At 41.0% G+C, this 12,452-nt stretch overlaps 1 protein-coding gene across 1 annotated transcript; it reads right to left on the reverse strand.

The window, feature by feature from the left end:
- Positions 1 to 2,172: 2,172 nt before the first annotated feature.
- Positions 2,173 to 9,711, reverse strand: tnfsf10l3 (tumor necrosis factor (ligand) superfamily, member 10 like 3). Its single transcript, XM_063011930.1, has 5 exons — positions 9,550 to 9,711; positions 5,463 to 5,612; positions 4,256 to 4,292; positions 3,459 to 3,542; positions 2,173 to 2,950 (listed from the first exon to the last, which is right to left on the reverse strand). Exons 1-5 carry the CDS (start codon positions 9,679 to 9,681, stop codon positions 2,505 to 2,507), a joined length of 849 nt encoding a protein of 282 aa, XP_062868000.1. The 5' UTR covers positions 9,682 to 9,711; the 3' UTR covers positions 2,173 to 2,504.
- Between the last annotated feature and the right edge of the window lie 2,741 nt (positions 9,712 to 12,452).

Raw genomic sequence — 12,452 nt, forward strand, 5'->3', positions numbered from 1 at the left:
TATTATTTACCCAGTTTTATCAAGCTTGTGTTATGTGTACACACATACACACACAGGGGGAGTTTATGCTATTTGAATGGGTTTGGTTGTCTTGAAATTCAAATTATACTGTCAAATTTGTATATTGTTCATGTCTCCCCTGTTCATGGAGTGTGTTATTTAAAGGAAGTAAAGGGTGTGGGTGTGTAAAGAAATATCTGCTTTACCCATTGTCTTGTTAGCTGCCTGTTGATGCCACTGCCGTTGGTCAGGTGCATTAGCGAACTGCTAAAAGAAGCACTCATTGTTTACATCCTCCAAAGACACACACAGATTTCTTGCTTTAAGCTAAACTTCTATAACTCCATCAAGGGCTAGAGTTAATACAGGTATTTAATCAAACAATGTCCACATCTTAATCGTGATCATTTCTTTACTTAATAAGAAAGATTCTGTAAGGATGTCAGCTGATCATTTTCTTTATTTATTACCACGTCATCTCATCCATGTTTCATTTACTGCTGACCTCAATTAAAGGTTTTATAAAATACGATCTGGAAACGGCCACTGTTTTATGAGCACTCCCTTTGATTACAGCCTTGTATATGTGTCCGGTCTTAAAACATGTAATGTAATGTTTGTACTCATTTAAATGTCTAATCAATGCTTGTTTATCATGATCACGTATGTATTCTAAAATATGAATGTAACATTATTATAGTAATTTATTCATTAATACCATTCAGCAACTTAAAATGCCTTCTGTGTTCGTTATACAGAAATAACAGAGAAAATATAGTAATGTTTTATTTGATCAAGAAAAAGTAAGTGATTGGTTTCTGCCAATATGTTATCCAGTTTTCTCTTTGGACCACATGTGCTCTACATCGCCTCTGTTGGATAAATATGTCCTCATATGTCCTGCTTGGGTTTTGTTGTGGTCGGTCTTGATGTGTGTAATTTAATGTCAATTTTGGCCACATGTTCTTTTGGATAGACCAGACAGAGTCTGGTTGTTTTTCTTTTTTTTTTTTCTTCAAACATCTTGTCTCCTCCAGACAATAAGCTGTGTGAGTCCCAGTTAAACCAGCTGTAGACTGAAGTCCCTGGAGAGTCTGATTACTCACGCACCAGACCACACTCTCAAATCTGTACCACCGCAGGGAGATTTCATTACATTCCTTCACTGCTTTCCCACATGTTGCAGGACCCTTGAGCCACAATGGTTTGTATTTGAGATTTTACAGGAAGTTTGTCAGAGATAACCACTCTCCAGCTGTGATTACAGAAGGAGTTTTCAGAGACAAAGCTGTTTTGGAAAAGAGTTAAGGCAAAGCTAAGCTACCCTAGCCATCCTAAACAAGAAAAAAACATGATCAGATTAACATTTGCACATACTAATCCATGTAATTCAGCTTCAGAATGATAGTGAATCATGGCTTGTCATTTTTTTAATTAATATGTAGTCCATGTGGGGTAATATTACACTGCACACTGCAGCAGTAAACAGTTTAGCCATTTTGGATCAATTGTATACATTAACTGTGAAGCCAACACAGCAGAGCAACCAGTTGTGCAACTGGTTGCAGGTGTGAATTTGCAGGCCACAGTTAAAAAAAAAAAAAGAAGTCTGTTTTGATTTAAGGGTCAGATTAATAACACTTAAAAATGTAGTGTGAACGGGAACATTTGTTCTTTTTACATTTACATGTATGGCATTTAGCAGACGTTTTTATCCAAAGTGACTAATGTTTGTGACCATACACAATGCAAGCAACTGAGGGTCAATGGTTTTGCTCAAGGTAACTTGGCAGATATGGGGCTTGAAACAGAAACCTTTTGATCACTAGTGAACTATGTAAATTGCAAAGCTACCATTGTCCTTTTTCTTATTACAGGGTGATGTCATGATGTTAATAGTGCATATTGCAAAGGATAGCAAACCCTACCCACTTTCCACCAGCCACACATACAATTTTTTCCTAATTTATGTGTACTTAGTTCCCACCCTCTACCTTCGTTTCTCCATTTATGTAAATAACACCACCCTCCTTCGGCTGTAAAGTCTGCAACAGCATCTTTCCAGACTGCTACTCATGTAATATCACCAGACAGCTCAACATGATAGGAGCGCAGGACTACTTACCATATTTGATGTACAAAAGTTCCCAAATAGTAAATGAATAGCTGGTTACTGTAAAAGTCATGATGTAAAATTATAAATGTTACAAAGTTTAACTGCTTTTATAAAACAACTTAATGTGAGCACTGGCGCGAGACCCCTGGCCTAAATTAGTCACTTATCCTCTGTAGCCAGTCTAGTAGTGCAGTTCTGGTTTTAATAGAGGCCTCACTGGGTCGTTTATTCATGTAAGCTCTCTTCATGTAGAGTTTTGTGTAAACAGGAAGCATAGCAGCTTAATAGGGTGCAGTCACTTTCCCACCCACTCTCATTCTTTTTCTCCCATTCCTTACATGAAAGGTTTCCATCTCTTTTGTCCAAACAAGTGAACCACCCACCGCTCTCATGGGTCAAACCGGAAGGCTCCGAAGTAACTCGAAGAGTCCTCAGCATGCACAGCTTCAGGGGAGGACACGGACACGAAGATCTCATCACCCGCTCTCAGCTCAAACATACCCCCCTGGTAGATGGAATGGAGAGTGTTCTGACTGTCAGGAGCCCAGCACTTTGTGCCTACGCCCTTGAGCAGCTGGATGGGTTGTGGGTATGCTGTCTTCTTGTACACACACTGCACCACCGGAGTGGACTGCTGCTCACCACTAGACAAGGTGAGGTAGCGGAAATAGACCTGAGTATACAGGTAATAGCGACCTGTCTGGGGTATCCGCAGTTGCCCGTTGGACACGGTCATGTTGTAAAGGTGTGAGCCAAAGCTTTGGTTTCCCCAAGACCGTACAGGGTGACGGCAAGACACGTGGAGGTCTCTCTGAGGTGCTAAAGATGTTGGGCCTAAAAAATGGTCATAAGTTAGTTTGAGATGTTAGAATTCAAGGTATTCACATATTAAAACAATGCTTAGAACAAGGGCATCTAGCACTGACTGTACATGTTTATAGTTTTTGGTTTGTCTCAAACTGCACATTTTACATTTATGAAGTACTTTACATTACATTACATATAGCACTCATACTTGCTCATGCAGTCTGTCATAAAGAGGTGGGGAAATATATACAGTTACAGCTACACTGCATAGGTTAGGCCAGCTCTCTGAACTAAGTTAATGATTTAGAAGGTGAACAGGTTAGAATGGATCCTGTAACACCAGTTAAAGGCAATTAAACCTCTTGAGCTTTAAATGTGCACAGAAAGATCTTGGAATAAAATCCTCTTCCCCAATACCAGAAACTGCACTGCTTAACTTCAGAATTGCTGAACACCACCACTTTTAACGAATCGAGTAAAAATGAATCGTATCAATTGTATTCCAGTATTTGTACACACATGCACACATACACACCTTGTAGCCCACTGTCTCTGAGGGTAAGATGAGCAGAGGGCCGCTGGTTCCCACCAGCATGAGGTTTTTGGCGCGGCTGAACTTCTGCATAAAAAATAAAAAGCAGAAACTGAAAACAGTTGGTGTCAATGATTGTAAGCAAACGTTTACATTTACCTGTACTGAATGACCCTAAGTGTCTCTTTTTATTAACACTGAATGGTTCTGATCTTTCAGTTATGATTGCTGCTTCTTCTAAAATTTAGAAGAAGCTAGCATAACATAATCATTTTACAGATTTGCCACTTTTTGCTACTCTATCATTGTTGGAGATGTGGGAGATGTACAGCTTAATGTAGGATTATGTAATATGAGTGTTTTAGGGTAAAAGGATCAGTTACACTGGTGCTGGATTCTTCGAACTTCATGGTAAAATTAAATTAGTTACACTTGTGCTGGATTCTTCGAACTTCATGGACGTTTGTAATAACAGCTGTTTTGAAATGTGACTGTCCAAAATGACAGTGTATTACATGCTATTTAACCAATTTAGCTTAATTTGGCTTTGTTCTTAAATGAAGTTGGTATAATATAATCATAATTATTCATTATTTTAATTGTAATCAATTAATCATTAAGTATATGAATAAATTATTTTCATATTTTTTTCTACAAACAGGACTGACAACATGACACTACTGTAAACATTATATGTTTTAAGAATGATTTAAGCTGCCAGTTATGACAAACACTAAGAAAATATGATAGTCCTCATGTGTTTTGAGAATCCAGGCCTGGTTCCCGCGGTGTAATATTACCAGGAAAAATGTGCTGGGAGAGTATCTTTTCTGTAACCTATAAGAAAAAAACAACAACATGCTGCTTGGATCAGATTTTCAAGAACAATGAAACATAATAATAACAATAATATCAGTTTTGCATATTATCCCTGCTAACCAGTGTGTTCAAAGCTCTCTTCTTAACTTCAAACTGTGTGGGAAAGAAGCGATATGCAGGAAATGAGTGCTTTACCCAAGGCGCCCAAAGCATAAAAAAAACATAACCATTCATTATCTTCTCAGATTCATCCAGTCAGCAATAAAAGGTACATCATTTTTATCCAAACCTCAACCAAGAATAACATGAAGCACTGATGTTGTAAATCGATTTTCTTCTACATTAAACTGACAACATACAGCATCAGATATACAGAAATACAGTATCAGATATACCAAAGTGTTTGAACCATGTGGAAAACAAATGACCTGACAAAAGAAAGACTAAAAGATTGATGTTGGTTGTGTTGGGTGTGATATTACATTATGTGTATTTACATTCATTCATTGTCTGTTACCACTGCTTTATCCTAGTTAGGGTCACAGTGGGTACAATTTACCAGACGAAGGATAGGAAACACCCCGGGACAGGTTGCCAGTCCATCAGAAGGCAAAAACACACATATACACAGGGCAATTTTACTAGCTTCAGTTAACCTGACTGCATGTCTTTGGACTGTGAGAGGAAACTTGAGCTTTTGGAGAAGCCCACACAGACACAGGGAGAACATGCAAACTCAAAACAAAAAGGACCAAGGCCACTCTACCTGGGAATCAAACCCAGGACCTTCTTTCTGTGAGGCGACAGTGCTACCCACCAAGCCACCCTCTGTTATTTACAGTTTGCCACTATAAGATACCTTAACAATGTGCACTATGTACAGTGTATGTACAACAGTGTAAGTAAGAAGTAAGTCATTTTCACATTTCATTGTTTTTTTGTTTGCTAAAACAGGGGGTAAGTGGGCAATCATTAACTTACTACGTTATTTGAACAAAAATAAACAGCAAGCAATTTGGTTGAACATAACAAATTCAGCCATATCTGATTACATTTTATTTAGCTAGTTCCTAAAAGTTAATACTTCCCAAATTAGAAAAAAAACATCAATAAAACACCTGGTTAGTAACGAGTTAATGCACAATGACTGTCTCATTATTTTATCAGAAGAAAACATTCCATATCTACCTTGGAGATATACGTCTTAATGCTATCAGCCAGTCTGATGCACGGCTCACCAAAGTGGTGGACTAGACCATCGGGAACCTCCTTTTCGTTCTCTAAAGCGTTCAGCAGCCCCAAACAGCGCACTTCGTCAGAGATGCCCTGATTCCTGGCCTGTCAGTTAATCAGAAAGAAAACTGCATAATACTCAGTTTTATGCTGGCCAGTAAATCTACACATTACACATCTAGGACTTACAGGGGTTGGACAAAATAACTGAAACACCTGTTATTTTAGTGTGGGAGGTTTCATGGCTAAATTGGACCAGTCTGGTGGCCAATCTTCATTAATTGCACATTGCACCAGTAAGAGCAGAGTGTGAAGGTTCAATTAGCAGGGTAAGAGCACAGTTTTGCTCAAAATATTGCAATGCACACAACATTATGGGTGACATACCAGAGTTCAAAAGAGGACAAATTGTTGGTGCACGTCTTGCTGGCGCATCTGTGACCAAGACAGCAAGTCTTTGTGATGTATCAAGAGCCACGGTATCCAGGGTAATGTCAGCATACCACCAAGAAGGACAAACCACATCCAACAGGATTAACTGTGGACGCAAGAGGAAGCTGTCTGAAAGGGATGTTCGGGTGCTAACCCGGATTGTATCCAAAAAACATAAAACCACGGCTGCCCAAATCACGGCAGAATTAAATGTGCACCTCGACTCTCCTGTTTCCACCAGAACTGTCCGTCGGGAGCTCCACAGGGTCAATATACAGGTCCTTCTCAAAAAATTAGCATATTGTGATAAAGTTCATTATTTTCCATAATGTAATGATAAAAATTAAACTTTCATATATTTTAGATTCATTGCACACCAACTGAAATATTTCAGGTCTTTTATTGTTTTAATACTGATGATTTTGGCATACAGCTCATGAAAACCCAAAATTCCTATCTCAAAAAATTAGCATATCATGAAAAGGTTCTCTAAACGAGCTATTAACCTAATCATCTGAATCAAGGAATTAACTCTAAACACCTGCAAAAGATTCCTGAGGCTTTTAAAAACTCCCAGCCTGGTTCATTACTCAAAACTGCATTCATGGGTAAGACTGCCGACCTGACTGCTGTCCAGAAGGCCATCATTGACACCCTCAAGCAAGAGGGTAAGACACAGAAAGAAATTTCTGAACGAATAGGCTGTTTCCAGAGTGCTGTATCAAGGCACCTCAGTGGGAAGTCTGTGGGAAGGAAAAAGTGTGGCAGAAAACGCTGCACAACGAGAAGAGGTGACCGGACCCTGAGGAAGATTGTGGAGAAGGGCCGATTCCAGACCTTGGGGGACCTGCGGAAGCAGTGGACTGAGTCTGGAGTAGAAACATCCAGAGCCACCGTGCACAGGCGTGTGCAGGAAATGGGCTACAGGTGCCGCATTCCCCAGGTCAAGCCACTTTTGAACCAGAAACAGCGGCAGAAGCGCCTGACCTGGGCTACAGAGAAGCAGCACTGGACTGTTGCTCAGTGGTCCAAAGTACTGTTTTCGGATGAAAGCAAATTTTGCATGTCATTCGGAAATCAAGGTGCCAGAGTCTGGAGGAAGACTGGGGAGAAGAAAATGCCAAAATGCCTGAAGTCCAGTGTCAAGTACCCACAGTCAGTGATGGTCTGGGGTGCCATGTCAGCTGCTGGTGTTGGTCCACTGTGTTTTATCAAGGGCAGGGTCAATGCAGCTAGCTATCAGGAGATTTTGGAGCACTTCATGCTTCCATCTGCTGAAAAGCTTTATGGAGATGAAGATTTCATTTTTCAGCACGACCTGGCACCTGCTCACAGTGAATGGTTTACTGACCATGGTATTACTGTGCTCAATTGGCCTGCCAACTCTCCTGACCTGAACCCCATAGAGAATCTGTGGGATATTGTGAAGAGAAAGTTGAGAGACACAAGACCCAACACTCTGGATGAGCTTAAGGCCGCTATCGAAGCATCCTGGGCCTCCATAACACCTCAGCAGTGCCACAGGCTGATTGCCTCCATGCCACGCCGCATTGAAGCAGTCATTTCTGCAAAAGGATTCCCGACCAAGTATTGAGTGCATAACTAAACATAATTATTTGAAGGTTGACTTTTTTTGTATTAAAAACACTTTTCTTTTATTGGTCGGATGAAATATGCTAATTTTTTGAGATAGGAATTTTGGGTTTTCATGAGCTGTATGCCAAAATCATCAGTATTAAAACAATAAAAGACCTGAAATATTTCAGTTGGTGTGCAATGAATCTAAAATATATGAAAGTTTAATTTTTATCATTACATTATGGAAAATAATGAACTTTATCACAATATGCTAATTTTTTGAGAAGGACCTGTACACGGCCGGGCTGCTATAGCCAAACCTTTGGTCACTCGTGCCAATGCCAAACGTCGGTTTCAATGGTGCAAGGAGCGCAAATCTTGGGCTGTGGACAATGTGAAACATGTATTGTTCTCTGATGAGTCCACCTTTACTGTTTTCCCCACATCCGGGAGAGTTACGGTGTGGAGAAGCCCCAAAGAAGCGTACCACCCAGACTGTTGCATGCCCAGAGTGAAGCATGGGGGTGGATCAGTGATGGTTTGGGCTGCCATATCATGGCATTCCCTTGGCCCAATACTTGTGCTAGATGGGCGCGTCACTGCCAAGGACTACCGAACCATTCTGGAGGACCATGTGCATCCAATGGCGGTGCCGTGTATCAGGATGACAATGCACCAATACACACAGCAAGACTGGTGAAAGATTGGTTTGATGAACATGAAAGTGAAGTTGAACATCTCCCATGGCCTGCACAGTCACCAGATCTAAATATTATTGAGCCACTTTGGGGTGTTTTGGAGAAGCGAGTCAGGAAAAGTTTTCCTCCACCAGCATCACGTAGTGACCTGGCCACTATCCTGCAAGAAGAATGGCTTAAAATCCCTCTGACCACTGTGCAGGACTTGTATATGTCATTTCCAAGACGAATTGACGCTGTATTGGCCGCAAAAGGAGGCCCTACACCATACTAATAAATTATTGTGGTCTAAAACCAGGTGTTTCAGTTATTTTGTCCAACCCCTGTACTTATAGGTTCACTTATTTACTGTCTAACTGGTGTCATTTAAGCTACAGAGAAGAAAGGTAGGCCCATAGGTAATCTGGTGCATTCCACCATTTTTGGCAAACAGAATTGTAGATAGAAAAGTATGCAATAGATCAGTATATAAAACGTTGGGCATTCCTGGTTCTGCAGCAAACTTTAAAAGTTTAAAAATAACATTATCTGCAGGCTAATAAGTTATCTTATGTAAAACTTACAAAACAAAATAGTAATTATGACATGTGCAAAAGTTTGGACAACCTATTAATAATGAAAGGTCATCTGTCCATAAGCTGAGGTTTATGCAATGATCCTAAACATAAAATTATATTCATTTGTAAATTGCTGAAAATAAACAGAATAAACAGAATAAGCTGATTTTTCTTTTTTTCAGAAACCAAACAGCGTGTCTAGATTAAAGCAAATCGGCAATTCAGTACACAAAAATTTCTTTGTAGTTATGTGAATGACTTATATGAGTGTATAAAGTGATTAGTTGTTGACACATCTTGCTGTCGGCAAAATGCAACTAAGTTTTGTTACATAAGTGAAATAAAAGCTACATGAATTGAAATGTTTTATATATTTCCTTTCAGTGCTATTATATTTTGTTAGTTGAATGAAAAGCTGACACAACTGAACAATTTAAATAATATATGCACTGAAACCCCATCTAAAATAAACTTTTTGTGCATTAGTTTGATGTACAAAATATTTAAAATCACTTCAGATCAGATTTTTTTAGTCATAGACTTTAAATTCAACAGTTTTTGTGGAGATAAACTTTTCCCCCTTCAGTACTGTAGTAGTAACATTCCTAAACTACTTTACCGGCTGTACTGTGACAACCAACCACAGTCTGCCCCCCAAAGACAGTTCGACCCTGGAGTTAGTTTCCTCTATCTACAGTTTGTGTGGCAACGCAAAACTATTCTGTTTCCAGTGTCAATACACATTTCCGAAACTAAAATAAAAACAATGTGATTTACCTGAGCCATAGACATGTTGAGGTACAACAGTAATCCAGCAGTCGATGCCACTTGAAGAACGATCATGACTATAGCGACGGCGCTCATCCACGTTTTGGGCGAAGTTTCCAAACCACTTTTAGGTTGAATCATGACGAATGAGTCTGATTCACTGCTCAGAGATCTTATACAGCTGGAGGTGGACTCAGTTTGCGGACTGTTGTTCTCTGACCGCTCCTGTACTGCAGGACAGACTGGCAGCTGAATCACAGTCATCTCCATCACACTGGCAGCTAGAAACACAGTGCGCTTATACTCGGATATTTACCGTCATGTCTCCACGACGCGACTGTCCCAGGACCTTCATTTGGCTGGAATGTTTCTAAAGGGAGAAAAGGGTCAGGTGTAGGGTGTCAGCTAGAAAGCAATGCGGTCATGTTAGGTTTTGATTTATTACGCATACAGACACATACATATATGTATAATACAGCTGCCAAAGAGGAGCCAGCAGCTGCTGGGAACACATCCTGACCAAGGACGGATTAAGGATAGTCTGGGCCCCTGGGCAAAGAGTTTATCATGGTTTTGAGCATTTTACTAGGACATTTTTCTTTTTCTGTTATGAATGATTTGTATTGTATCAATTGTACAGTGTATCACAAAAGTGAGTACACCCCTCACATTTCTGCAAATATTTCATTATATCTTTTCGTGGGACAACACTATAGACATGAAACTTGGATATAACTTAGAGTAGTCAGTGTACAACTTGTATAGCAGTGTAGATTTACTGTCTTCTGAAAATAACTCAACACACAGCCATTAATGTCTAAATGGCTGGCAACATAAGTGAGTACACCCCACAGTGAACATGTCCAAATTGTGCCCAAAGTGTCAATATTTTGTGTGACCACCATTATTATCCAGCACTGCCTTAACCCTCCTGGGCATGGAATTCACCAGAGCTGCACAGGTTGCTACTGGAATCCTCTTCCACTCCTCCATGATGACATCACGGAGCTGGTGGATGTTAGACACCTTGAACTCCTCCACCTTCCACTTGAGGATGCGCCACAGGTGCTCAATTGGGTTTAGTCCATCACCTTTACCTTCAGCTTCCTCAGCAAGGCAGTTGTCATCTTGGAGGTTGTGTTTGGGGTCGTTATCGTGTTGGAAAACTGCCATGAGGCCCAGTTTTCGAAGGGAGGGGATCATGCTCTGTTTCAGAATGTCACAGTACATGTTGAAATTCATGTTTTCCTCAATGAACTGCAGCTCCCCAGTGCCGGCAGCACTCATGCAGCCCAAGACCATGATGCTACCACCACCATGCTTGACTGTAGGCAAGATACAGTTGTCTTGGTACTTCTCACCAGGGCGCCGCCACACATGCTGGACACCATCTGAGCCAAACAAGTTTATCTTGGTCTCGTCAGACCACAGGGCATTCCAGTAATCCATGTTCTTGGACTGCTTGTCTTCAGCAAACTGTTTGCTGGCTTTCTTGTGCGTCAGCTTCCTTCTGGGATGACGACCATGCAGACCGAGTTGATGCAGTGTGCGGCGTATGGTCTGAGCACTGACAGGCTGACCTCCCACGTCTTCAACCTCTGCAGCAATGCTGGCAGCACTCATGTGTCTATTTTTTAAAGCCAACCTCTGGATATGACGCCGAACACATGGACTCAACTTCTTTGGTCGACCCTGGCGAAGCCTGTTCCGAGTGGAACCTGTCCTGGAAAACCGCTGTATGACCTTGGCCACCATGCTGTAGCTCAGTTTCAGGGTGTTAGCAATCTTCTTATAGCCCAGGCCATCTTTGTGGAGAGCAACAATTCTATTTCTCACATCCTCAGAGAGTTCTTTGCCATGAGGTGCCATGTTGAATATCCAGTGGCCAGTATGAGAGAATTGTACCCAAAACACCAAATTTACCAGCCCTGCTCCCCATTTACACCTGGGACCTTGACACATGACACCAGGGAGGGACAACGACACATTTGGGCACAATTTGGACATGTTCACTGTGGGGTGTACTCACTTATGTTGCCAGCTATTTAGACATTAATGGCTGTGTGTTGAGTTATTTTCAGAAGACAGTAAATCTACACTGCTATACAAGCTGTACACTGACTACTCTAAGTTATATCCAAGTTTCATGTCTATAGTGTTGTCCCATGAAAAGATATAATGAAATATTTGCAGAAATTTGAGGGGTGTACTCACTTTTGTGATACACTGTATCTGCCAGGCTCATGTTCAGATCTGAAGGATATGCTGCAGCGAGTGAGTTAGCCTTTAAAGTTGGACATATTGTCAGGCATGAAAAGAACATCAAATAGCTCAGTTAAGTGTGTGTATGCATTCAAACTGCTTGAAATTGCTTGTCTTAAATTTAAATAATTGCAAAATTGCTAAATTAATTTGTGTCTCTGCGCTTAAGAGAAATTGAACATAATAATTTTGAAACAATACAAATTCAGAAACATTAAGTAAGGGCCTGAATCGCATATTTGCAACAAAACGTCTGTTATGAAATATGGTAGCTTGCCTGGCAATTTGTAGGTCCCTAGAAAGTCAAGGAGCCATGGTAAACGACTTCTATGGAAGTCAAGGGCCCCATAGCAGGGGCCCTCGTGATCAAGGGCCCTCTAATGGTATGCCCTGCTCTTCTCTAGGGCCCCCTGGTAGGGGCTCTCATAACCAGGGCCCTCTAAAAATATGCCCCCCTCTTTCCTAGGACCCCTAATAGCCAGAAGTCGAAGTCAGAGCAGTGCCACAACGCCTCATCCATTTTCATAAGGGTCCCAAAAGCATGGCTAGGGCCCAAAAGCATGGCTAGGGGCCCCAAAAGCATGGCTAGGGCCCCCAAGAGGCCCTGGGGTCAAAGTCCCTAATAGTCAGAGGATCCTTAAAATGGAGGA

The sequence above is a fragment of the Trichomycterus rosablanca genome, chromosome 16 (assembly GCF_030014385.1).
Source record: "Trichomycterus rosablanca isolate fTriRos1 chromosome 16, fTriRos1.hap1, whole genome shotgun sequence".
NCBI lineage: Eukaryota > Metazoa > Chordata > Actinopteri > Siluriformes > Trichomycteridae > Trichomycterus > Trichomycterus rosablanca.

What these genes read in the sequence shown, in the direction of transcription:
- tnfsf10l3 (XM_063011930.1), bottom strand. Translation starts at nt 9,681, where the DNA reads ATGATTCAACCTAAAAGTGGTTTGGAAACTTCGCCCAAAACGTGGATG. An exon ending in TCAACATGTCTATGGCTCAG is followed by an intron (nt 5,613 to 9,549) that starts GTAAATCACATT and finishes ATTAACTGACAG; the next exon opens with GCCAGGAATCAGGGCATCTC. An exon ending in TTAAGACGTATATCTCCAAG is followed by an intron (nt 4,293 to 5,462) that starts GTAGATATGGAA and finishes TTTTTCTTATAG; the next exon opens with GTTACAGAAAAGATACTCTC.